General features: G+C 35.1%; 1 protein-coding gene across 21 annotated transcripts in view; it reads left to right on the forward strand.

The window, feature by feature from the left end:
* LOC143244174 (protein retinal degeneration B-like) overlaps window positions 1–23,575 on the forward strand; it is a 73,340-nt gene that overhangs the window by 20,146 nt on the left and 29,619 nt on the right. For 7 of the 21 annotated variants that reach the window (XR_013024937.1, XM_076488374.1, XM_076488386.1 and 4 more), the window contains 3 exons: window positions 12,122–12,580; window positions 20,442–20,574; window positions 22,948–23,151. Coding sequence is in view for 18 of the 21 variants with exons in the window: in XM_076488374.1 (XP_076344489.1) it covers window positions 12,503–12,580; window positions 20,442–20,574; window positions 22,948–23,151 (415 nt within the window). In the remaining 3 variants the exon portion in view is untranslated. Of the gene's footprint in view, window positions 1–6,613; window positions 6,639–10,578; window positions 10,735–12,121; window positions 12,581–20,441; window positions 20,575–22,947; window positions 23,152–23,575 lie in introns of those variants that run through there. The other 14 variants (XR_013024936.1, XM_076488371.1, XM_076488384.1 and 11 more) reach the window with 5 other exon arrangements.

Below are 23,575 nucleotides of genomic sequence, written 5' to 3' on the forward strand. Positions count from 1 at the left end.
ATAACAGCGGCACCAATAACGTAATTTAAAATTACTGCAAAAAAAGGAAAAGAAAAATTACGTCTGAACTAGAGATTTTAATTTCTTTAAACATGCACCTGGGATTACAATAAAGATAAATTTTGGGACTTTTTAGTAAGTATGAATGTATATTTTTAAATCTCAGGACACTACAGAAATCTCTGAGCAAACAAAAGTTGGGCTGTTAGAAACACTGTTCTGATTATATCGGCGAAATTTTCACTAGCACGATTGATAGGTGCCACACACTGTCGAGTTGTAACACCAACAGTGTACGGTATCAGTGTTTTATTCCTTCGTACGTGTGAAATAAGACCTTCAAGTTTGTTTTTCACCTTGCGGTTCACACCTTACGTACCTAACAGATGTGTGTGTTGCGTTAATCTTTTTGGTTGCCGTGGAAACTACAGTTGTGTGCTATTACCCTTCGCAACAAACTTCCAAAGTAAAAATTAACAATTTGGTTACTTTATGTTTCACAAAATCACTTCATGATGTAGTATTTAGTGTGGGGGGACCAAACTGTCAAAAAGAATTTATACCACATACATATCATTCAATAAAGGAGAAGAAAAAAACTTTTTTTAGCTATGTTTTAATTACAAAAAAGTGAAAAGTAAAACGTTTCTTAAAACGAAGTGAATTTGGTTTGTGCTAAAGAAATTCATACAAAGACAATTGAAACCAATTAAATGATTATCTGTTTCATAATAACAGTTAGGCAGTAAACTACTTTGTAAATAAAATAACTGTGTAACCACTATCACTTCATCCTTTACAGGGGATATGTTCGAATTTGCAATTGCTAATCGATAAACTTGAAGGTTTATAACGCTAAAATTCAGATTGAGATACCCACAATAGTCACGGTGCAAATACTCCATTATATATATATAGCCTTGCACTCAGCAACGACAACAACAAAATTTAATACTGGATCTCACAAAAAAAAACAGTAATTCTTCGTGTTATATCAAGACCTTAGTCTGCTATGTGATCATTAGCCGGATTAAGTGATATGTTCGCTTCCATCCTTTTAAACTTGCTTGGTTCCATTTTTATCGAGTCCAGTAACCAGCCCTATATAGCTCTTGTATTCAGCGATAAATTTTTCCTAATACTTGTTTGACTCCTGTTTTTTATAAGATAGGCTTACGTCGATTACCAGGTTATCAGGTGTATTCTAAAGTTTTATAAATTTTACACAGAATAATAATTTAAAAAAAAGTAGTCAGATATTGTGAAGAATATTTTGCTTTACAAATGATAATAAAAGTTGTAGTTATTGCTAAAACAAGGTAGGCGCTAGGCCTGTTGAAGAATGATGATGAACGAAAATAAAAAATCTATTCGCCGGTTTTCAACTTTGGGACGCTCTGGATAACTGAAAAGCGGCACTTACATTGGATATAGACCGACTGTGCCAAGTAGGTCAACTGATGACTCATGGAGAAGGAGATGCAGATGACTTTTGTATCGCTTTAATAAGGGCGTCCTTGTTTTTCCCACTCAGGATAATGTCAGTACACTATCCGTTAGTTAGTGGCTCGATAGATTCGCGATGTTCCGCGTTGTACTCTTATGTCCTTGAGCAAAATTCTTTATCCCATGTATTCCAGTCTACGCAGTTGTATAATGGGTATCTGGATATTAAATGAAAGGTTAATATGCGATGGATTGAAATCCTGTCCAGGTGCATTGTGCCATTATTCTTACCCGCTTGTTTTATTTGAAACCATAGACCGAAACTAGCGACCCCATGTGCATTGTAAAGGCACGACAGTGATTTAACTTTTTTATAAATAATTCAACTTTGTGCGCATATCTGTTAAGAGAGATACATGACATGGACGAAAATTGTTTGAAACTTAGAAAACTAGGAATTCCTTGTGTGCTTATATAACACAACCTTCATAAGTATAGGATTAACTGATAATAAATTATACATTTTAAGCGTAAAATTAGTCACTTGTTTTTAACAAAAAACAGATGTGTTCAACTGATATATGGCTTGATGTTACGAAAGTGTTCTTAGCTTATTTATGTTGTAATAACTGTGCAATAACTGTGTAATCCAGTGCACGAGCATACGAGCAACTTATATCGTATTCAGAAATTACTTTTACAACTACAGAATAAGGACGATATAGAAACGTTGCTTTAGGCTTAACTATACTGCTAAATCGGAAATACTGTAGTATCGTTACTAAATTATACATCCGTGTACAGTCGTTAGTTGATGCTGTTTTCTTACTTGAAGTTGCTTAACTGAAGTCGTTGCAACTTACTAGTTGGTGCCCTCGTCCTTGAAGTTGCTTAATTAAAACCTTTATAACTTACTAATTGGGGTTCTCGTTCATGAAGTTACTTAACACATTTCTAATTGGTGTCCTTGTCCTTGAAACTGCTCAACTAAAACCTTTACAAGTTACCAGTTGATGGTGTCTTCGCCCTTGAAGTTGTTTAACTAAAGCTGTTTCAAGTTACTAGTTGGTGTCCTCGTTCTTGAAGTTGCTTAACTAAAGCCGTTATATAAAAACCTTGACATCATAGTTTATCTCACCGTACTTAATGACTCAGTGTGTAACACATCACAGACTTTCGTGAATACTGAATCATTTTAATATTTCCAGTGACCCAAACGAAGCAAATAAATTTTCAACATCTCAGTTTCCACTAACGGCGTTTGACCTTTGGGAAGGATGAGTGTGCGAATAATGCTCTTTTAACGTTTTGTTTGTTACTGTCTGACGGTATGTTTCTGTCTAATTATTTCTCATCCCAAAAATTGATGAAGGATGTATGAAACTTTATTTCAGTCTGAGTTTAATGTTCTGTACATATACCTACATACCGCTTGATTATACAAATATTAAAATTGTAAACGTGTTGATGTCATGGATTGTTTTTTTCGAGTAGTTTTCTCTAGTCTGTGTAACTCCAGCTCGGTTTAATCTAACACGGGTAAGTAACGTTATATAATTTATTCAGGAAACGAAACGAACTTAGCAGGGGTTCAGTTTAGAGAGAGAGGAATCTGATGAATTTTCTTCCCATCCCAGCAGGGGTGATCAAAAACGTTGGAGTTCCTCTTCGTCCCTGCTCATGGAGGATTATTTACTTTTACGTGGGAGTCTTCCTGTATTTTGTATTTGACTTGTTTAAGGTAATGAAGTGAGGTGGGACAGTATGAAAATTATGGGTGAGAAAGGAGAGCGAGACAAAGGCGGCACATGAGAAGTAGGCCAGACCTTAATTTATGAATACGTGAAATTTGACACTTTTAAATAACGTTATACAGTTAAACCTAAGTCGGAAACCTGTACAAGCTGGAAATATCAAAATTTTGCAGCATTATCATAAGATTTTTCTTATAAACGGCCCTCTATATGGTGGAACCTGCGTAACGCGGACGGAAAACTATCTTTCACGTACTTGTTGATATCAAGTGGGATTAGAACCTGAGTAACGCAAAAAAAATGTTTTTGATTAAATATTAATTTCTTATTTAATTAATAATTTCTTTAAATATTAATAAATTCTTTTTAATTAATAATTTGTTTAAACATTAATAAATTCTCGGTCATTTTGTTGCAGTAAGTATTTGTTCTTTTTTCTGCCGTCATTATTCTGAAGGTCGCTATTCGAAAAAACGATTGACTACTTTTGGTCGCATTTGCTGATGGAAATAAGGGTAATAAGTAAAAGTGAAAATCCGCGGTGTTTCAAAAATTTCATAAAGAATAAACTTCCTGTGGAATGGAAAGTTAATAATAAAGTGTGGATGACAAGTGTTATATTAAACTAAAGAATGGAACAATAAAATAGGAATATTCTACTTTTCCTAGATAATACAACTTGTCACCCAAAAGTTCAACTTTCAAACGTTTGTTTAGTCTTTCTACCTCCATGTACAACATCAGTTCTACAGCCACCAGATAATGGAATTATACAGTGTATAAAATTGAAATACAGATTATTGATGCTTCAGCATATTATTACAAACATGGACGATTGTGAGAGAACATCTGAAATGATCATGAAAATTGACGTGTTAGATGCAATTGCATTTTTAAGTCATTCAATCAAATGCGTAAAAGATGAATACGTAATAAACTACTTTCGAAACTGTGGATTTATTCTTGATAATGGCAAAGATTGTGGAGAAGTTGTTTGTTATGACGATTCTAGTGAAATCCAAACTCTGATTGAGAAAATTGATGCAGATGATTCTGTGAACGTGGAAAGTTTTGTGAACGTTGACAAGAATGTTTTAACAGAAACTGATTTAAAATCTGTAGTAGAATCGCAAGATAGTAACAGTATGAGAGGTTCAGAAGATGAACAGAATGGAAAAGATAGTGAGGAAATAGAAATTCGTACTTCATCGTAAGAGTTAAGATATATTAACACTATCAAATTGTATGCCAAAATGAAGGGGGAAAATGAACTTCCTGGAAAGGTCGTAGAATTAGCGTTCTCTTTTAACCGCACGAGAAAGACCATTGAAAAAAACGAAACAGTTGAAATTGGACACTTTCTTCAAATAAATGTAATTAAAATTTTGTGTACTTATGTATATTTTGAATGTCTATTTTTGTTCTTATTCTAATAAATATAGCATAAACAGTATAATAACTTTATTCACAAACGTCTTACTTCCCTTGAGTCAAGCAAGTGTAACGTTCTGATCAAAAATTATATATAATTAAGGAAATCCATGTTCACTGTCTAAGCCGGAAATTTTACTCGATTCCGTGCGATTTCGCCCTAGACAGGTTTTACTGTTTAATTAATCTAAGAATACGTGAAATCTGACATGGCTAAATAACGTTATATAATTCATTTAGGAATACGTGAAATCTGACGTGGTTAAATGACGTTATATAATTAGTCTAGGAATACGGGAAATTGCGTGTTAAATGACGTTTTTGTTAATTTAGGAAAACGTGAAATCTGACGTGTTAAAATGACGTTATATAATTAATGTAAAAATACGTGGAATCTGACATGGCGAAATAACGTTATATAATTAATTTAGGAATACGGGAAATCTGACATGGCTAAATAACGTTGTATAATTAATTTAGGAATACGTGAAATCTGACGTGGTTAAATAAAGTTATATAATTAATTTAGGAATACGGGAAATCTGACGTGGTTAAATAAAGTTATATAATTAATTTATGAAAACGGGAAATCTGATGTGGTTACATAAAGTTCTATAATTAATTTAGAACAGGAACGTTTCGAGATTGCTGATGTCAACATTTAAAAATCGTTTGATTTGACGCGAACTACAGGCTTTCCTAATAGCTTTACAAATCCTCTTAAACAGAGAGATTCCCTAAACTGACGTCCGGTTCAGAAGCCAGTTAAGTTCACACCATTTTGGTTACCTACTGCTATTCCTACATGAGAGCTTCTCTGTCTGACTCGACGCTAATCTTGTTTAGGAAGGGCTGCTTTTACTGAGCCGTTCAAAGAAGTTTGGAACATGAATTATGTATGCACAAGTAAACGCAAGTCAATAAATACCATAGAAACGTTCTGTAAAATTAATAGTTCTATCTTGTAATGACGAACATTTTGTCGTAAACATCATGTTACTTTTTCTGTAAGTACTTTCACTGTTTAAAGTTAACCAGTTTCTCATACCATTCTTGTATTATTAAACATAAACTTTAAGACCTAAATTACTACAGACTGTCATTAGCAAAAACATAACTTTGGGACCTAAGTTACTGTAAACTGTCATTGGACAAAAGCGTAATTTAGGATCTAAGTTACTCTGGACTGTCTTTACTGTTTATACAAAATCACAGACATCTGTATGAGTGCCTGTTTTGTCGGGCGTGACATATTGGTTAGCTTGCCCAGAAATGTGTGCCCTATAATTTCTGGTTCACGTCCCGTTGCAGCAAAAACACACTCGATACTTTGAGGCCGTGGTTGTGCTACAATAGTTGTAGTGAAAAATCTCGCTGTTCGATCAGACACGAGTGAGTCTCAGATGTGATGATAGCAGTTGCTGTTGACTGATGTCTTGTGTCTCATCTGTCGTTTCAATATTAGGGACGAGTATGCGCAGATAGCTCTTTGTGTAGCTTTTGCGCACATATCCCAGACAAGCACCTATCATGTGTGATGGCAGAAGAAGAATGTATGATATACAAGACTGTTTAACATAGGTGTTATTATTTAGTTTATTTTGTTACTTAATATTTAATGGGTTATTTTTTTTTAGTTTTTAAGCAGAAGTATTGAAGATGGACTGTTTTAAAAGTGTTAGGTGTGACAAGTTTCCTTACGTAACTGTACGAGTCGTACGTTGTGTTTGCAATTATATTGCTGTTTGGGCTTTACTAATATCGTGGATGTCACGTTACTCTAATCTTTGGTAATTTTCTCGTTACGTCAACTGTGTGTTATTGGCATGTTATATCGCCGCTCGTCTTGTTTAAGAAAGTTCGAGGCCTCAATGAACAATTTACAAATATAGGCGACCAGGTGACGTAAAGAAGAAGTGAAAGTGCTGTTCAGTTAGAAAGTTAGCGAAAGAAAACGTGAAATTATTCGCCGTGTGCGTGATTAGCCATAACAGGCGATATATTAAAGTAAGTTTCATAGTTTAATAGAGGTAAGGGGAATAATTTGTTTTGTCTAAAGTAACTGTACACGTCTGTGGGGATTCTGACGAAATGGTTACAATTATTTGTACTTCGAAATTTAACTGTGGTAACTCACTGTGCAACGTAAGTGAATTATTCACTGTTAAGAGTAGAGAAAAACAATTTATCTTGTCAGTGAATTCTAAAGTAACTCAATTGGCTCATGTGGATTTTGACAAGAAAGAGGATGATTTAGTTTTATCTAAAACTCTGATTTCCTATGGTGTAAAGAATTTTTGTACATACGTTGACTTGTTTTGAATATGTTTATTTTAAAATAAGTAGATTGTGTGCTGTCTATATATTGTACGAATTTATCTTCAATAAATCATAGATACACGCAAACACACTAGATAGCTTCTTTGTCAAGAATTCATGTATGTGGGCTTGGATTCTTTACAGTAGGTATCCGAAAGGTCTAGAAGTAATGTTGGACCTCAGAAGTTTATCTCTAAAGAAACAAAATTAAAGCATTATAGAAATACCAGAAAACATTACTGCATAAGTGATGATAAACAACAACAGAAAAAGCACCTGATTAAGCACAGTTGTTCTTTTTCCATTTTTTACGATACACCAGTTTTACGTTTAACAAAACAGCTGTTTACAAAGAAATTCAGTTAGTAAATTAATAACACATCTATAAGAGAAGTGAAGCCTTAACGGACAATAAGCATATTATCGTATATGGAGTACATCCTATCATCAAATGAAAAAGTATCGGTCGCACCCCTCCAGTCCGGATAGGGGTAATTCGAAAGTGTTACATCGTGCGTCTAGGATATATATTTATATATATGTGTATATTGTATTTATGTATGCTCATGTATAGACACGCATATATATATATATATATATATATATATAATAATAATTCTATAACCCGACCACTTTCGAAAGGTCCACGTTTTGGAGGTGCTCGGGTTATACGGTTTAATATCATTTTACATCAAGAGTTCTTGAACCTATATGTTTTTCTGATATATATAATGTTTATATATATAATATATATACCAGTTTTATTGGAACTGCTACTATGATAATCAAATCGTTTTTTTGAGTTGGAGAAGCCCCCGTGTCCTGGACTTGGATTTATTGTATATCTTTAATACGTTTCTTTTATGCGTGTTCTTTAGATAGTGCATTCCAAATACAGACTGATCTTTAGACAGTGTTTTACCGATACATGTACTACGTCTGAAGTGTTATGCCAGAAAACGTATTTCTCTGTCATTACACGAAGCAGGTGGCCCCTGCGTCACTCCATACGTATGAATACTGTGCCAGTTACGGTTGTAAATTTCACATGGTAACAATCAGTTAATTCGATAAAGAGTACGTGGGGACAGTACTGCCTACCGTCAGGTGTTACTTTTATGACATTTACCACATACTTGAGTAATCGTCTATTGTTTTATAGTCAAAAATGTAAACGTTTTTAACAACAGGGCTGTGCATGGTTCTCTTTATAACACCTGATCTCCTGGTGGCTGAGTAACGAGCTTTATTGCTTATAACACTAAAATGTGGGGATCGATCCTTGAGTAGACAACTGTATAGGTTTGAGATAAAACAGAGGTGAAATATTTTACTTTGTGAACTGTGTAACACGATTGTCTACCCTTTTAACTGTTCACAAGTGATACAAATCTTCAGTTTAACTTGGACGTTAGAGTAAGAAATTGACTTTACAATCAGCAGAAACAGTTACGTTTAGTGCATTTCAACAAGTAATTATGAAAGTTATATATGCATTTCAATAAGTATCTATTAAATAGTTACAATCTAATTAAACAACTGTGTAATTACGGAAGTTACTTGTTAGCTAGCTAAATAATTGCGTACTAGTGGAAGTTTCATGTTGTACATTTGTCCTGTGTTCTGTTAGGACTAGTTTTTGTGAACAAGCTTGTTGTGGTTCTGTTAGGCTTACTTTCTTCTTATGAGCAAGATTGCTGTGGTTCTTTTAGGCCTCCTTCTGGTGAGTAAACTTACTGTGGTACTATTAGGAATACTTTTTCTCTTTTTTTTGTGAGCAAGCTTGATGTGGTTCTTTTAGGCCTCTTTCTGGTGAATAAACGTACTGTGGTACTGTTAGGAATACTTTTTTCTCTTTTTTTTTGTGAAGAAGCTTTCTGTGGTTCTTTTAGGCCTCTTTCTGGTGAGAAAACTTACTGTAGTTCTGTTAGGCCTACTTCTGCCATGGTATGTTATATTAATTAAGAGAGTGGGCGTACTTATAAGTAGCTCTGCATAAACATCAAAAACTGCTTAATCAAATGCTTGCCTCATTGCAACACTCCAAAGGTCGCCGTAAACTGAACAGCCTTTTGACCTCATGTGTCCTTAAGGGGTATTCGGAGTTTTTGGATCAAGCAGGCATTGTTAACCAGATTTCCTGACAGAAAAAAACGTAGACAGAAGACACACAGTTGTGTCAAAACTAGTGTAACAGCCTTTTGACCTCGTGTACCCTTAAGGGGGATTCGTAGTTCCAGGATCAAGCACGCATTGTTTAAAAGATTTCCTTCCAGAAGACAACGTGAGACAGAAGAAGACAAACAGTTATGTCGAAACTAGTGTTTGTAATATTTGGGCTTCTGACAGTTTGTTCAATTTATTGAACGTTTTCGCTAACTCTGCTGTCATTCGAATTTACATTCACGTTACATAAGTTATGGTCTCTCGGTTGTACAACAGTAAGGCTTACGAACCTTCAGCGCTAAGCTACGGGGTTTGATTCCTTCCAGTTGACACGGCAGATAACCTTCGTGTAGCCTTGCTCTGAAACTAACAAACAGGTTATTACGCCAATTTGTTTGTTTTTGAATTTCGGGCAAAGCTACATGAGGGCTATCTGCGCTAGCCGTCCCTAATTTAGCAGTGTGAAACTGGAGGGAAGGCAGCTAGTCATCACCCCCACCACCACCACCAATTTTTGGGCTACTCTTTTTACCAACGAATAGTGGGCTTGACCGTCACATCATAACGGCTGAAAGGGCGAACATGTTTGGTGCGATGGCGATTCGAACCCGCACCATTCAGATTACGAGTCGAGCGCTCTAACCACCTGGCCATGCCGGGCCTCATTACGCTATTTATCGTAAGTTGTTTAGATCGCGATTATACAAAAGCTGTTTGATAATTAGAATCATACTATATGCAAATATTGTAGTGTTCGTTTGGGGACACTATGCTTCTTAAAATAATATTTCCCCTTGTTTCTTCTAAGTCTGTGTTTATGTTCATTTTTTAAACATACATCTGAAATCAAAGTAATTAGAAAAAATTCCGTATTGACAATTGATTTTTATGAGTGGAAAGGTCATATCCACGGTTCGTGAGCTCGCGCACTCTTAAAAATAATCATCTTCAATAAATGATCCTACAACTGAATTTATTAAAACCATAACTGATAAACTTAAATAACTCCTCAAAGACGATAAAATTAAAATTGTTGAAACCTTTCAGTATTTGATACCCAGACAAACTTCTCCAGGTAAATTTTATCTCTTACCAGGATTATAAGGGTTTCTATTTCAGTTTTAGAACTGTTGAGGTAGTTGCGTTAGAACAATGTATACCGACCCTGATTTTATACAATCCCAGGTTTTCAGCTTCGCATATAGGTGCAAGAAAACGAAACAGCTTAGTTTCATTTAGATATATAACCGCAGTAATGCATTGGAAACATTTCTAGTTCTACGAATGATGCCTGAAAGATATATTATCGAAAGTAAGGGGTTATTGGAGGGGTAAAATTATCTATAATGCTGGAAGTCGATTTGTTGTACAGACTTCTTGGTATGTTGAAGGACATATTTCACTCTGTAGGTGGGATTCTCACGTGTTCCTGTGTATTATAGAACGACGTATAAGGACTAGAGTTTAGTTTCTGAGAAGACCGGATGAGGGATTTTAAGGGCCCGAATTTTGTTTTCACGTTAGTTAATCGTTAGATGTGTTTGTTTCTGTGTGTTACTTGCAGATGACAGTTACCTATAACGTGTAACTGGTGGTGTTTCGGGTTAGTTGTTCAAAGGTAGGTAATCCTATTGTCACAGAAATTTACAGTAACTGTTGAAATAGTTTGTATATTAGTTTTTCGTGAATATATTTAGGCATTTCGTCTTTGTCGAAAAACACAAGAAAAAGTCGTATCGATTCACACATTAAGAAGCTATATGCACTGACAGTAACGAGATGAGAATAGCTGGTAGTAGGTATTAATGAGTAATCCTATACCTTCTAGTCTGTCAGCTCAACTCCTCAGTGGCTCGTCAATAAGTTTGAGGACTTATAACTCTAAAAACTGGGTTTAGATATTTATTGTGGGCACAACTCAGATAGCCCATTGCATAGCTCTGCGTTTAACCACAAACCAACAAAACTGTCAGTTTAAAATTAGGTATAACCACGCATGCATAGCTATTTGTTTGCTTAATTTCGTGAAGAAACTATATAATATACATTTTGCTACGTGCTATGTTTCGGTACTCGGGTGTAGACGTGCGGGTTTCAAGTGAGAAAGGATAATAGTAGTGGTATTAGTTGAACAAAAAAGAGGAAATCAAACCATCGTGATCCAGGAATTTTCACCATATTGAAAAATTAAAATGTTCTTATTAAACCTTGTGGTTATGGTTAATGTTTTATCTATTGTTTGTAGTCTTAACTTGAGCTAAGTCATTTATTAGCAGACTATTCCCTATACGATCTGTGTTGATGACAACGTTGTTATGTTACTGTTATTCTTTTAGAAGGTTATGTTTATATTGATGTAATAATTACTTGACAAACAATGTTAAAATTTCTATTTCTGTATATGTTGCTGCCCAGCATGGTCAGGTGGTTAGAGTACTCGACTCGTAATCTGAGGGTCGCGGGTTCGAATTCCCGTTGCAAGAAACATGATCCCCCCTTTCAGCCATGGGGGCGCTATGAAGTTACGGTAAATTCCACAGTTTGTTGGTAATAGAGTAGCCCAAGTGTTGGCGGTGGATGGTGGTGCTTAGACGCTTTCCCTCTAGTCTTACATCCCTAAATTAAGGACGGCTAGCGTGATAGCCCTCGTGTAACTTTGCGCGAAATACAAAACAAACTGTATTTTTTTGTTCCAGTAAAATTTAGTTTCCATAAACTATACCATAACAAGACAAGGTAATATTTACACGGCTGTTTGAACTTTTCTTTACCAGCCTGTTTTTGTTTTGTCTATCGACGTTGGCTACTTGTAACCCTAAACAAAGTACAGTTTTAGAAAATGAAGATACGAGGAACAGAACGGCCCAATATTAGTTTTGAAGCAATTGTTTTAGTAAGTGTTTATGTGCACACCAGCTGCTGTATTATTACTTCTATCAAATGTCTGTTATTATACTGATTTTCTTGTCTCTGTGGTTTATTGATGTTGTGTTGATACGTTGCAGGTTCTTAAGTCGACCAGTCGACACGAAAATTCCTTCCTGTGGTTTCTCGTTACGATTCCTGGAGTTGTATCACCTTGTTTGATGGATAGACACACAGGACTTTGTGCAGAAAGTATAGTATCATGGCAGATTTTCACATATTAATCCATTAGTTGACTTTTATTTTAATATGAGAGGGAACAACAAGCCACAAATCAAAGTAAGTGTTCGTGTTTGGTGGTTATAAAACTATTTTCATTCTAAAAAATGGGCAACTTCCGAGGGAGATTTTTACAGTGAAGGTGCTAGAACATTTATAGTTCCATTTTTAGTGGCAGCTGTCAGACAGCTCTCGCGTAAAGACATCTAGAAATATAGTGGAGTTTAATCCCTGCTCTGATCATGCTGGTGAAGGAATATCGGATACTTCTTCCACTCACTGTGAGCGAGTACCGTGTAGCACAGTTGTATATGATCGCTGTAAGTTGTGTGTCCCTGATATTTAGTGTTATTTATTGTGTGTCCCTGATATTTAGTGTTACTTAGTTCGTTAGCAAAGTTACATTTAAGATTTACTTAGTTTGTTAACAAGTGTTTTCGAAAAAATTTACTATTTCAAATCTTATCTTTTTTTCTGAAACATATTTACGTTTTATTCATAACTAAAATCATAACAAAAACAACGAAGAATAAAACAGTAGTTGATTTTTCAATTTATGAGTAAAATATTTTGTTTGGTACTTGTTTAAAAATTAATTATGGTACATTGTTTTATAACGGGTGTTTCACGCATACGAAGGAAGACTCGTAAACTGTTAGAAAATGATTGGTTTGGTTTGTTTTGAATTTTGCGCAGAGCTTACTCGAGAGTTATCTGCGCTGTTAGAAAATGAGAGATCTGGTGTCGGTAGAACCAGTGCCCTGTTGCATATGAAGAATAGATAGATGTTCATTTACCGTTTATGGTTTTTAGGAGTTTCACCTTTGTTGAAGAACAGTGTTTACACTTTAACTTGGCAAATAAAGTTGCATCTAAGCCTCATAATTGGCGTCAGTTTGACGAGCGGTAACGAATATTTTATTTGTATTTGAAAGTTCACAAAAAATTATAACCAAAATGACAATTTTTCGAGGTCAAAAACTGAATTAACGTACACATTAGAAAAGCTCTAAAAATTTGCATATAATCAAGTCTGAGTCTTTTTATCACAGTTTGATTACATAGAAGAAAAACGTCCAAAAATGGCAGTTTGAAATATTTTAAATTTAACAACGTGTTTAATGTTGATATGTTATTTATTGGGAGACGTGAGAGTTGACTTGTTTTAAAATGTTAATAAAAGCGGACTAGTTATTGACGTTACAGGTCAACACTTCAGTTTTTAATTAAACACTTGAGAACTATTTATGCACTAAGTTTCTTGTGGGTTTCCTTTTTTTGGTTGGGTCAGAGAGTAAGTGAGGTTATATTAGTATCATATGACCGAAATACTTACTGATAAGGACCCGGGCGTGACTTATGAGTTAATGTGCCAAAGATTCCGGATTCGCGTCCCGCTGCCGCAAGAAACTGGGTTCTGCACATTGTGGCCATAGGTGGACTTATAGGAATGATGGTTAAATCCTATTATTCGGTCAGGCAAAACAGTCCTACGAATTTGGAAGTTTTGTAGATGGCTAGTGTTTTCCCTCTATTCTGTCAGGTCAAAATTAGCTATGACTATGCTCAGTTAGCCCTCTGTGTAACTTCACGTGAAGGGTGTGAAAAGTCACTGCTTGGAGACTGAAACGTTATGGTAATGCCCCTCCCAATGTCTCAGCGGCAAGTCTGAAGGTTTACAACTCTAAAATATTGGGTTTTGATACCTCGTAGTAGTCAGAACACTGTTAGTCCATTCTGTAGTTTTGTGCCTAACAAAAACCAAACAAACACATTTGGTGAGTCGTCAATAAGATCCAGGGTTAGATTCTTCGCAGGTGGCAGAGGGCTGACAGCCAGTCGTGTTGCTTTGCACTTAAATAAACCAGATCTTATAGTAAATGACCCAGTATTTTGTTTCGGTACATTCCAAGCTTTATTATTCACCAGGATCTCAGTCGTGCGAATTTAACCTGTGTGATTTTCCTTGAAAATCACGTGCACTAAAAAACTAGCATTACCAATTCAATAGTAATAACACCAGAAACTCAGCACAAGATAATAGTATTTAATTATTAATTACGTGAGTGTATTGATATAATGTGTTGTTTTCAAATTTAAGTTTATCGAATAACTTTAAGTCATCGATAGTGATGTCGCTGTTGCTAACAGTTACAACATACGCACATGTGTATTCTATAGCACGTGGTTAGCCAACTTTTCAACTAACTTTCGCAATCATTTACATTTTCGTGTAAAATTATCACGTTACGTACTTGGGCGTTGTTGTTTCTTGCCGTTATTGTGACAAAAGGAAAACAAAAACACCGAAACTGATCAAACTCATGCTGAGTTTCCTGCATGTTGGAGGAAGCACGTGGTTACGTCATGTCGTCGGTACTGGATACAAAGAGATACAAAAAGATAGCGCCCCCAGTGAATCGGTGATAAGTTTGGAAGCTTATAACGAAAAAATGTGGTTTCGACTCTTAAAGTGGGTACAATACAGCAAAATCCACTATCGTGCAGCTTTGCGCTTAACAACAAACAGGAAAAAAGAATACTATCATGTGTAGCAGCTTGTGAAAAAAAGTACAGTAGTCTGAACCATCAATAGTCTGATATTAGGGAAACTAGTGACACATTCCTTCATCCCTTCCTGATATTAGGGAAACTAGTGACACATTCCTTCATCCCTTCCAGTCTCACATTTATAACTGGCAGGAAAAACTGATAAATAAAAGCCTGCCTAATTTTAATACCTTCCAAGGTCACTAAATTTAACAACTTCCTTACTTCACGTGCCCTTAAGGAAATCCCAAGGCTAAGAGTCACGCAGACGTCTGTTAACCAGAATTTTCCTGCCAGAAGAAAACATGAGACTGAAGGGGACACACAAATGTGTCGAAACTAGTTTTTCTAGTTTCACACTTCTGACAGTTTGTTGTGTTTACTGTAGTTTTTCACTGAACAAGAGAAAGTCTCATACTACTAAGATACCTCTAACATACCTCTTAAACTATAATTTTCTAAGTCCTTTTTAACGTTACACAAAATATTTATATCTTGTTCCAGTAATTGGTTAGAAGAGAGTACTTCCTTTAATTGTATAATACAAATTACGATATCTCTCAAAGCAGGTCTGGTGTTTGAGCATGACCGTTGTGTAAACGTATATAATACACTGTTTGCAGCGTTCCGCGTTTTCTGTTTACTGTAAACAACTGTCGTTACTTTTTATTACAAATTCCATTCGTGACGGCCGTGACTGCGTGCATTATGGGAGGTGGGAGAGGTTAATTTTGGAAAAAGTAGCCGAAATCAGGTATCTCTTATTCGTTACTAATAAACCTACTTGTACATTAATTAATAAGTCACATGAAAATGTATTGTTACGAAACATTCTCACGAATGTAGTTTTCCTGGATTTTTAGCACTGTTATTATTTTCAGCTTTAATCCTTTGTTATTTTACTTTCTAATTTGTCACAGACTTTGTATATTAATTTGTGACCTGAAAATTGAAAGGGGGCGCAGAATCTAAATTGGACAATGCACTAAAATTTTCATGATGCGAATATTATTTCCAATGACGAAATTGTGTCTGTTACTTGTCTTGACCATGTAGGTGATCGTGGCACTGGAGTCGCAGTCTGAGGATCGCGGGTTCGAATCTCTCCACCACCAACTATACTCGCCCTTTCAGCGTAACAAAGTGACAGTCAATCCCACTATTCGTTGGTAAAAGAGTAGCCCAAGAGTTGGCGGTGGGTGGTTATGACACGCTGCCTTCCCTCTTGTCTTACACTGCTAAATTAGTGATAACTAGCGCAGATAACCCTCGTGTAGCTTTGCGCGAAATTCAAAACAAGCCAGTTACTTGTCTTGAGAACGAACGTCTGCTCACGCGAGGCTTGTTTCAAAATAATCAATTCGGTTGTCAGTAATCGGCTTGGTAAGCCAACAAAGATTTAATTAAACTGCCATAAAGAGATAAAGAAAATAGTAATATAGGATATAATTTACGATAACAAACGTACCCTTAAAACATAGAGAATCAAGAGGGATCGTGACACATACATTGAAGCCCTACATAAACAGGTTCATTACTTTAAACGTTTTGAACTAATTATTAAAGGGGTTCAGTTGATTGTAGTTAGGAGGAGTTGGTTCGTGCTTCAAATACACCATAGGTTAATTAAATCTGTGGCTTCTCGTGTTTATTTGGCAATACGCCAAGATCTCGGAGCAGTGATATTCAAGGTGTAATGAAGTTGTAATAATATGTATCTATGAAAATATTCCTTACGAGGAAGTATCAAACACGTGCAAAAGCATCGCTTTTCTAAAACCACAATAATGAAAACAAAATGCTCTTTTTCAGAATATACACAGACGTATATAATTAAAGACGAGGTTCATTTCGCAGCGTAATTTGTTATGCTTAGGGTGAAACCACAGAGAAGCACTGTAATAATTTAGAAGCTGGGCGACGGGAGGCGTTAACGTGTCCATATCGCTAATCCGAGCAGTAATTCATCGTGGTCGCAACCCGTTGTTGTTAGAAACACGGGTACACTGTGACGGTCGAATCTAACTGTTCAATCAGACAAGAACTTCGATGAGTACAACTAACTACCCTTCCGCCAGTCTATCGTTTCTAAATTAGGGACGGCTCTGGGCGAACTGCCCTTGTATCATCCCAATATACACACACACACCTGCACATTAATTCATAAATTATCTTCAAAGAATAAGGGTTACCGTGGGTCATCTTCCATCGTACTGATACATTCACTGATGTCTAATTTGTGGATGCAGAACATTTAGAGAAATAGCCTTCAGATGATTAAATTTACAGATGAGAGGGAGTGAGGAACAATCGAACCATCTTGCAGGTACACATACTGTAGTGTTTATAAAGTGAACCAGACTTAATAACATAAAGCACATTTTGGGGTAGTTTCAGCCCAAGCTTGCTGCTCTCCTAACTGCCGCCCCTGTAAAAGACTGGTGAAATTGTTCTACGGTTTTGGTTAAGGGTATCATGTGAACAGGAAGTACGAAGAATCACCCACAACATATTATACTTAGAAATAATTTATACACAGCGGATGTTTTGGATGGAAAATTAACGTAAATAATACATACAATGAAGGAAGTGTTATTATTAACATAAGGTTAATTAGTTAGGCCTAACCTTAGTGTAAATAACCAGGAGTTACGAAATAAACTCATTAGTCATGTTAGAAACTGCAGGTCTTGATATCTAAAGACTTACTAACTCTGTTTTGTATAAAATCATTAAAGGTTTAAAGCTTGAGTCTTTAAGAATGCGAAGTAATGAAAACATATCTTGTTATTGGAATTATACGTGGAGTCATTTCTATGGTAAAATACAGTAGCTTCGTAAGAAGTGTTAAATATACAGCTCTTTAGTAATCGTTCTAGATTATTTCTGTAGACTGCTTGAGAAATGAAACATTGCATGTATTTATTGGTATAATCCCGATAAATACAATTATTTGATTATCACGAATATTTAACAATTAATTTAAGCGACATAATTTAAATGCTACTAATAACAACTACAAACAATAGTTTGTTTGTTTGTTTTTGAATCTCGCACAAAGCTACTCAAGGGCTATCTGCGCTACCCGCCCCTATTTTAGCAGTGCAAGACTAGAGGGAAGGAAGCTAGTCATCACCACCCACCGCTAACTCTTGAGCTACTCTTTTACGAATAGTGGGATTGACCGTCACTTATAACGTCCTCACGGCTGAAAGGGCGAGCATGTTTGGTGCGGCGAGGATTCGAACCCGCGACCCTCAGATTACGAGTGGAACGCCATACCCCACCTGGCCATGCCGGGCCATAACAATAATGTATCGATGGGTTGCTCATGTTTCGTAATGGTATTGGTACGCTTAAAGCAATTTCAATTATATTTTTTTATAAATATTTATGGGTTACATCTCGTTGGCTAAGTGGCAAGCTTGTGCTTATAACACTTACAGTTCGCCCGTTACACCAAACATGATCGCCATTTCAGCCTTGGTGGCGTTATAATGTGATGGGTCAATCTCACTATTCGTTGGTAAAAGAGTATCGCAAGTGTTGGCGGCGGGTAGTGATGAGTAGTTTCCTTTCCCCGTGTCTTATACTGCTAAATTAAGGACAGCTAGTGCAGATAACCCTCGTGTACCTTAGAGCGAAATTTAAAACAAACCAACCCAATCAACTTTTATCTGCACATTCTGTTGCCATCTAGTGGCGTAAATTATATTTATTGAAATGATTATATTTCATTTTTAATTATCTTAGCATTTGAGCATAATTTTAAACGTTTTTTTAATCTTGTAATGTATATTTTACCCTACTGTATATTTTTTGTGGAAATTTGCTTTTCTGCATTTTTAATTAATACAAGTCTTGTATTTTTGTGGTAGCTTTCATGTAAAAGCAAATAACAGGTCTTAGCCAATCAGCTTTTTTTATGAAAAGTAAATATTAATTCTTTTGAGATACACTTTCGTTTTTTTTGCTACATATTTTCGTTTAAAGTTTAGTTACTGATAAAGTACATTTTATTACAACTTACACTCTCAATTGTAAAAGAAATGTGTGTTAGGTATTGTTTTAAAAAGAATATAAAGGCTTACACAGTTAATAGTATGTATGTTTTAATTTTAATAATATCCAGTTCTTTGTTAGTGGTCGTAATAGAGTTTCATGGTATACTACATTTTTCTCTATATTCTTTATCAGCTGATAAATCAATTGCTATTTAGGAATCTTCACCTGAATGAGTACTGTATCAACTCACATTAGATAGAGTTTTAAACATGGTCTAGTGGCTAGCATGTTGGGCTGTGAATCTGAGTGTCTGGGGCCATGGATGCATTACAATGTTGACAATAAGACCCAACTATTCAGTTAGAGTAGACCAAGAGTTGGTGGTTTGTGCAATAGATTAGCTGCTGTTCTTTTAGTCTTTGAGTTCAAAAGTAGGGGGTCCTGCATAGGTAGGTGGTTAAGGCATTTGACTCATAAATTGAGGATTGCAGTTTCAAATCCCTGTCACACCAAACATGTTTGCCCTTTCAGCCATGGGGGCTTTATAATGTGATGGTTAGTTCCACTATTCATTGTTAAAAGAATAGCCCAAGAGTTGGTGGTGGGTGTTGATAACTAGCTGCCTTCTCTCTAGTCTTACACTGCTAAATTAGGGACGTTTAACACAGATAGCTTTCATGTAGCTCGGCGTGAAATTCAAAACAAACCAAACATATCAAAAGTAGGGGCAGTTAGGGTTAGTGGCTCTCATGAAACATTTGAAAAATGTCCAAAACAAACCCATCAGGAAATGTTCATACCTTAACTAAGGAAGTCACTAACATGTGCAACAGCATCATTATTCAAATTCACAATAACTAAAAAAAATCCTCTTGTGTAGGACCTCCTACATATAAATTTATGTAATTCAACAAAATGCGTTTTGTTCAAAACGTACATGCAGATATATGTAAATGAAACAAAATACCCCTTCTTCAAAACATACATATAGGGGTGTATCATTAAGTTCAAAACATATGTATTATGAACCTATATTAAAACAAAATGTCCTTGTTGAAAACCTATGTATAGGTATGTATAATTAAAGCAAAGTGCCCTTGTTCAAAACCTACACATTGGTGTGTATAATTAAATATCAGAACATACATGTGGACCTATATTATTAAAACAAAATGCCCTTGTTTAAAACATACATATTTATGTGTATAATTAAAACAAAATGCCCTTGTTAAAACATACACCCTTGTGCAACTTAATTGAAACGACGAAAAATAACGATTTTTTTTCAATTTTTTGTGTTTTATTCCTGAGAATCCTAAAATTACTCATGATATGATTGCCTTTATTTTTCAGAAGATCATTAATCCACTTTGGCATTGAGTTCACGAGTTGACTGCAATCTTTACTAATTTTTGGACGTGGTACCACACCTCAATTATGGCCTCAATTAGCTTATCTTTTATAGTACAGTCTTTTCCTCAAAGTCTTTCTTTACAAATCGTCCAAAGATTTTCAATAGGATTTAAGTCGGGAGAATTTCCAGGCCAGTCCAGCACCTTTATTCCCTTGTTTAAAACATACATATTGGTGTTTGTACAATATAAAAAGATGTTTTTGTTTTTTCAGAAAAAAAGCAGAGAGGAAAGTCAGGGAGCTGGGAGTGGTGTGGAGTTCCTGGTGAACAAACCTTATACAGATGGCAATGGTGGAAGTGGACAGTACACCCACAAAGTTTATCACATTGGTAGCCATTTACCTGGTGAGCTCAGCTTTTCACACCATTTCGTATATACATCTAAACTATTGAAAGCTCAGCCATTACAGGAAAACCTGCAAAATGTTTAGTAGAATTGTATCAAATTATACACAAGTATAAAACAGAAATACTCTTTCCCATTTCATCCAACCTTTAATATAGCCTTCCTTACTTTGATTAAGCCATTTGTTTCTATCGTAGTTTTCACATTTCTGTTGTAATTTATTTAATGAAATTAGAAGTCTTACTTGTGTTTTAATTTTATCAGTTTATCATATTTTCTTCAGCCAATTATCATACTCCTGAAAGAAGGTCTATTTAACATTTTCTTAACCCTAAAGAAAGTACCAAATTTCTCAACCTGCTTACCTCAACCTTAAATAAGTATGAGTAATGTTTTTATCACTCCTCAGAGAAGAAAAAACCCATTTAATATTTTTCCATCCTTTTTAATTCATCCCTAAAAGAGGTCTATTTATCATTTTTTCAACCCATTCAATTCATCCTCATGAAGGAAGACTGTCTACATTTCATTTTCTCAACCTACTTATCCCCCAGTTGATCAGAATTATGTTTATGGTCTTACTATGCTAAATTTTGGTATTCAATTCCCCATAGTAAACAGAGTGCAAGATAATCTGTTACATAGCTTTACACAAGAAAAACAGCAGCATTTCAGTCTGCTTAAGTCACCCCTAAAAGAACCCCTGCTTACCATTTTCTGAACCTCAGTCAGTCATTGTAGAAGGGTCTCAATTTTAAAATTACTTGTGTATAGATGTTGTAAAAATAAACAGCTTTCTAAGCACAAACGAATTAACGAAAAATAAACTCATATTTACAAAGATATGTAGATGGTTATCCTGACATACCGTGTGTGTCATTTTCAAGGGTACAGTGAATCTAGTCAGGGTAATAAACTATGTATTTTGTAAATTTGTGCTTGTAGAGCTATGGATCCTTTACAGCACTTGTCAGTAACATAAAACACTACCAAACTTGATCACTTGGTTATATGTTTTAAATTGTGCTTAAATAGTTTATAGTTGTTTTGTTGCTTACCAACTGATTTCATAATATTTTTAGTGGGATGATTACATTTTAAAATCACACACACACATTTCTTATAAGTTTATCATAATTGTAATTTCTCTTGCATTTTAATTTATATTTTTAAGTAGATAAATGCCTAATTTAGTATATTTAAAAAAAATAGTGACATAAACAGTACTTCCAAATTTCTGTAAACTTTACATCCCCAGAAGCAACAGAAGGTTTAGTACACTTCTTGTTAATTTTCTTAGTTTTTTAAGAAAGTTTTATTGTATGTTTTTCAAAACAGTTTATTACAGATGGTTACCAGTGGTACATATATGATTTTCTGAAGAGTTTTGCTTCGTAAGTTTTTCTAACTAGTTACCTTCCTCACATTCATCAGGGAAGTACCCAGATATGATCTTTGAATTCCAAACTTTTTAAGTGAACTGGTAACCACTTCGTTTAATTGTGTTCTTTACTATTAATTTTTAAAGACTACCATCAAATGTTTTAATGTTCATAACAGATACAAGGGTGGAGAGTTTTGTGGTCATTAATGTATGTGCTTCTAGATACATGTACATTTATATCTTAAACCAGTTAAATGCCAACTATTTGTAACAAACTTACTACACCAGGTACTATAATGATTCAGGCAACAGTATCATTGGTAGACCTGTTTTGTGTTAACATGCATCTGTGATTTTTATGTAAATACTAGAATATCTTAAAGGCTGAAATTATTTTACTGCTTTCTTATTACTAAGCTTGGGCCCAGTTTATTAATGTATGTAACATCCTCTGTTGCTGTTATTAAACAACTATTTGTTCTTTCATTTTTCATACTTTGCAATCCAGAACATTATCTGTTTTGTCAAAAGAGACTGGCTATACGTGTGCCTGCAGTGTTTGTGCATAAGTGACAACTTTGTACTGTTTTGTTTTGTTTGTGTATAACAGAATTATAGTTCTTTCTTTATCTTTAAAATGGTATTTCTTAAACCATTTTTTGTAGCACTACAGATTAAATTTCTATTTAAACATTTCTCCTGATTAACATTTTTTCAAAGCAGTTTTTCAAAGTTACTGAGAGTATACTTTGTGAGAGAAATTACCAAATTTTTGTTCTGGATATATTCATCTTGAAGGGAAACCTGGAAATATATATTTCTGTGTGTGTGTTTGTAAATAAATAAATAAAAAATATACATCTGTTTCTGTTTTCAAAAGTATCATGGAGTTACAAAAGACATGTCTTTTTTTATATCTTTATACATTAGGTTTCCCACCATTGTCTCGATTAACTGAAAGTGTTTTTGTTTCTTTTGTTACTCTCAGGTTGGCTAAAAGCTTTGCTACCCAAGTCTGCCTTGACGGTCGAGGAAGAGGCGTGGAATGCTTATCCGTACACCAAGACTCGCTACACGTGTCCATTTGTTGAGAAGTTCTATGTGGAGATTGAAACCAAGTACTTCAATGATGCAGGACATCAGGAAAATGTGTTTAATCTCTCCTCTGCTGATGCACGCAGCAGAATTGTTGGTGAGCCTGTTTTATATTATTGCTCGTAGTTGCTTTGATGAAAAGAATGATAAACCTATCATCTGACATTAGGTGTGACATCCTGTGATGTGCACAGCTTCTCAGTAAAGTGTGACTGGCATATAGTAAATTACACTAGGCTTTGTTGATCATTGTTGGAGTACAGGTCACCAACAGTTAGGAAAATTGTTTTCTGAAGTGTGTGATTGAAATCACCAGTAATTTCATAAGTTAGGTTTGTGAATGACATGAATCACAGATACCTTCACCTTGAGCACCATTTTGTAAATTATGCAAAATATTTATTACTTGTTGAAGTATTTTCTTTAAAAAGAAAGTGTAATGAAATTACACCAAAAGACTTACTTGAACAAGTGTGTATTAAATCATTCTGTACCACTCAGATGTGACTGTTATTAATAAA

The sequence above is a fragment of the Tachypleus tridentatus genome, chromosome 2, assembly GCF_004210375.1.
Source record: "Tachypleus tridentatus isolate NWPU-2018 chromosome 2, ASM421037v1, whole genome shotgun sequence".
NCBI lineage: Eukaryota > Metazoa > Arthropoda > Merostomata > Xiphosura > Limulidae > Tachypleus > Tachypleus tridentatus.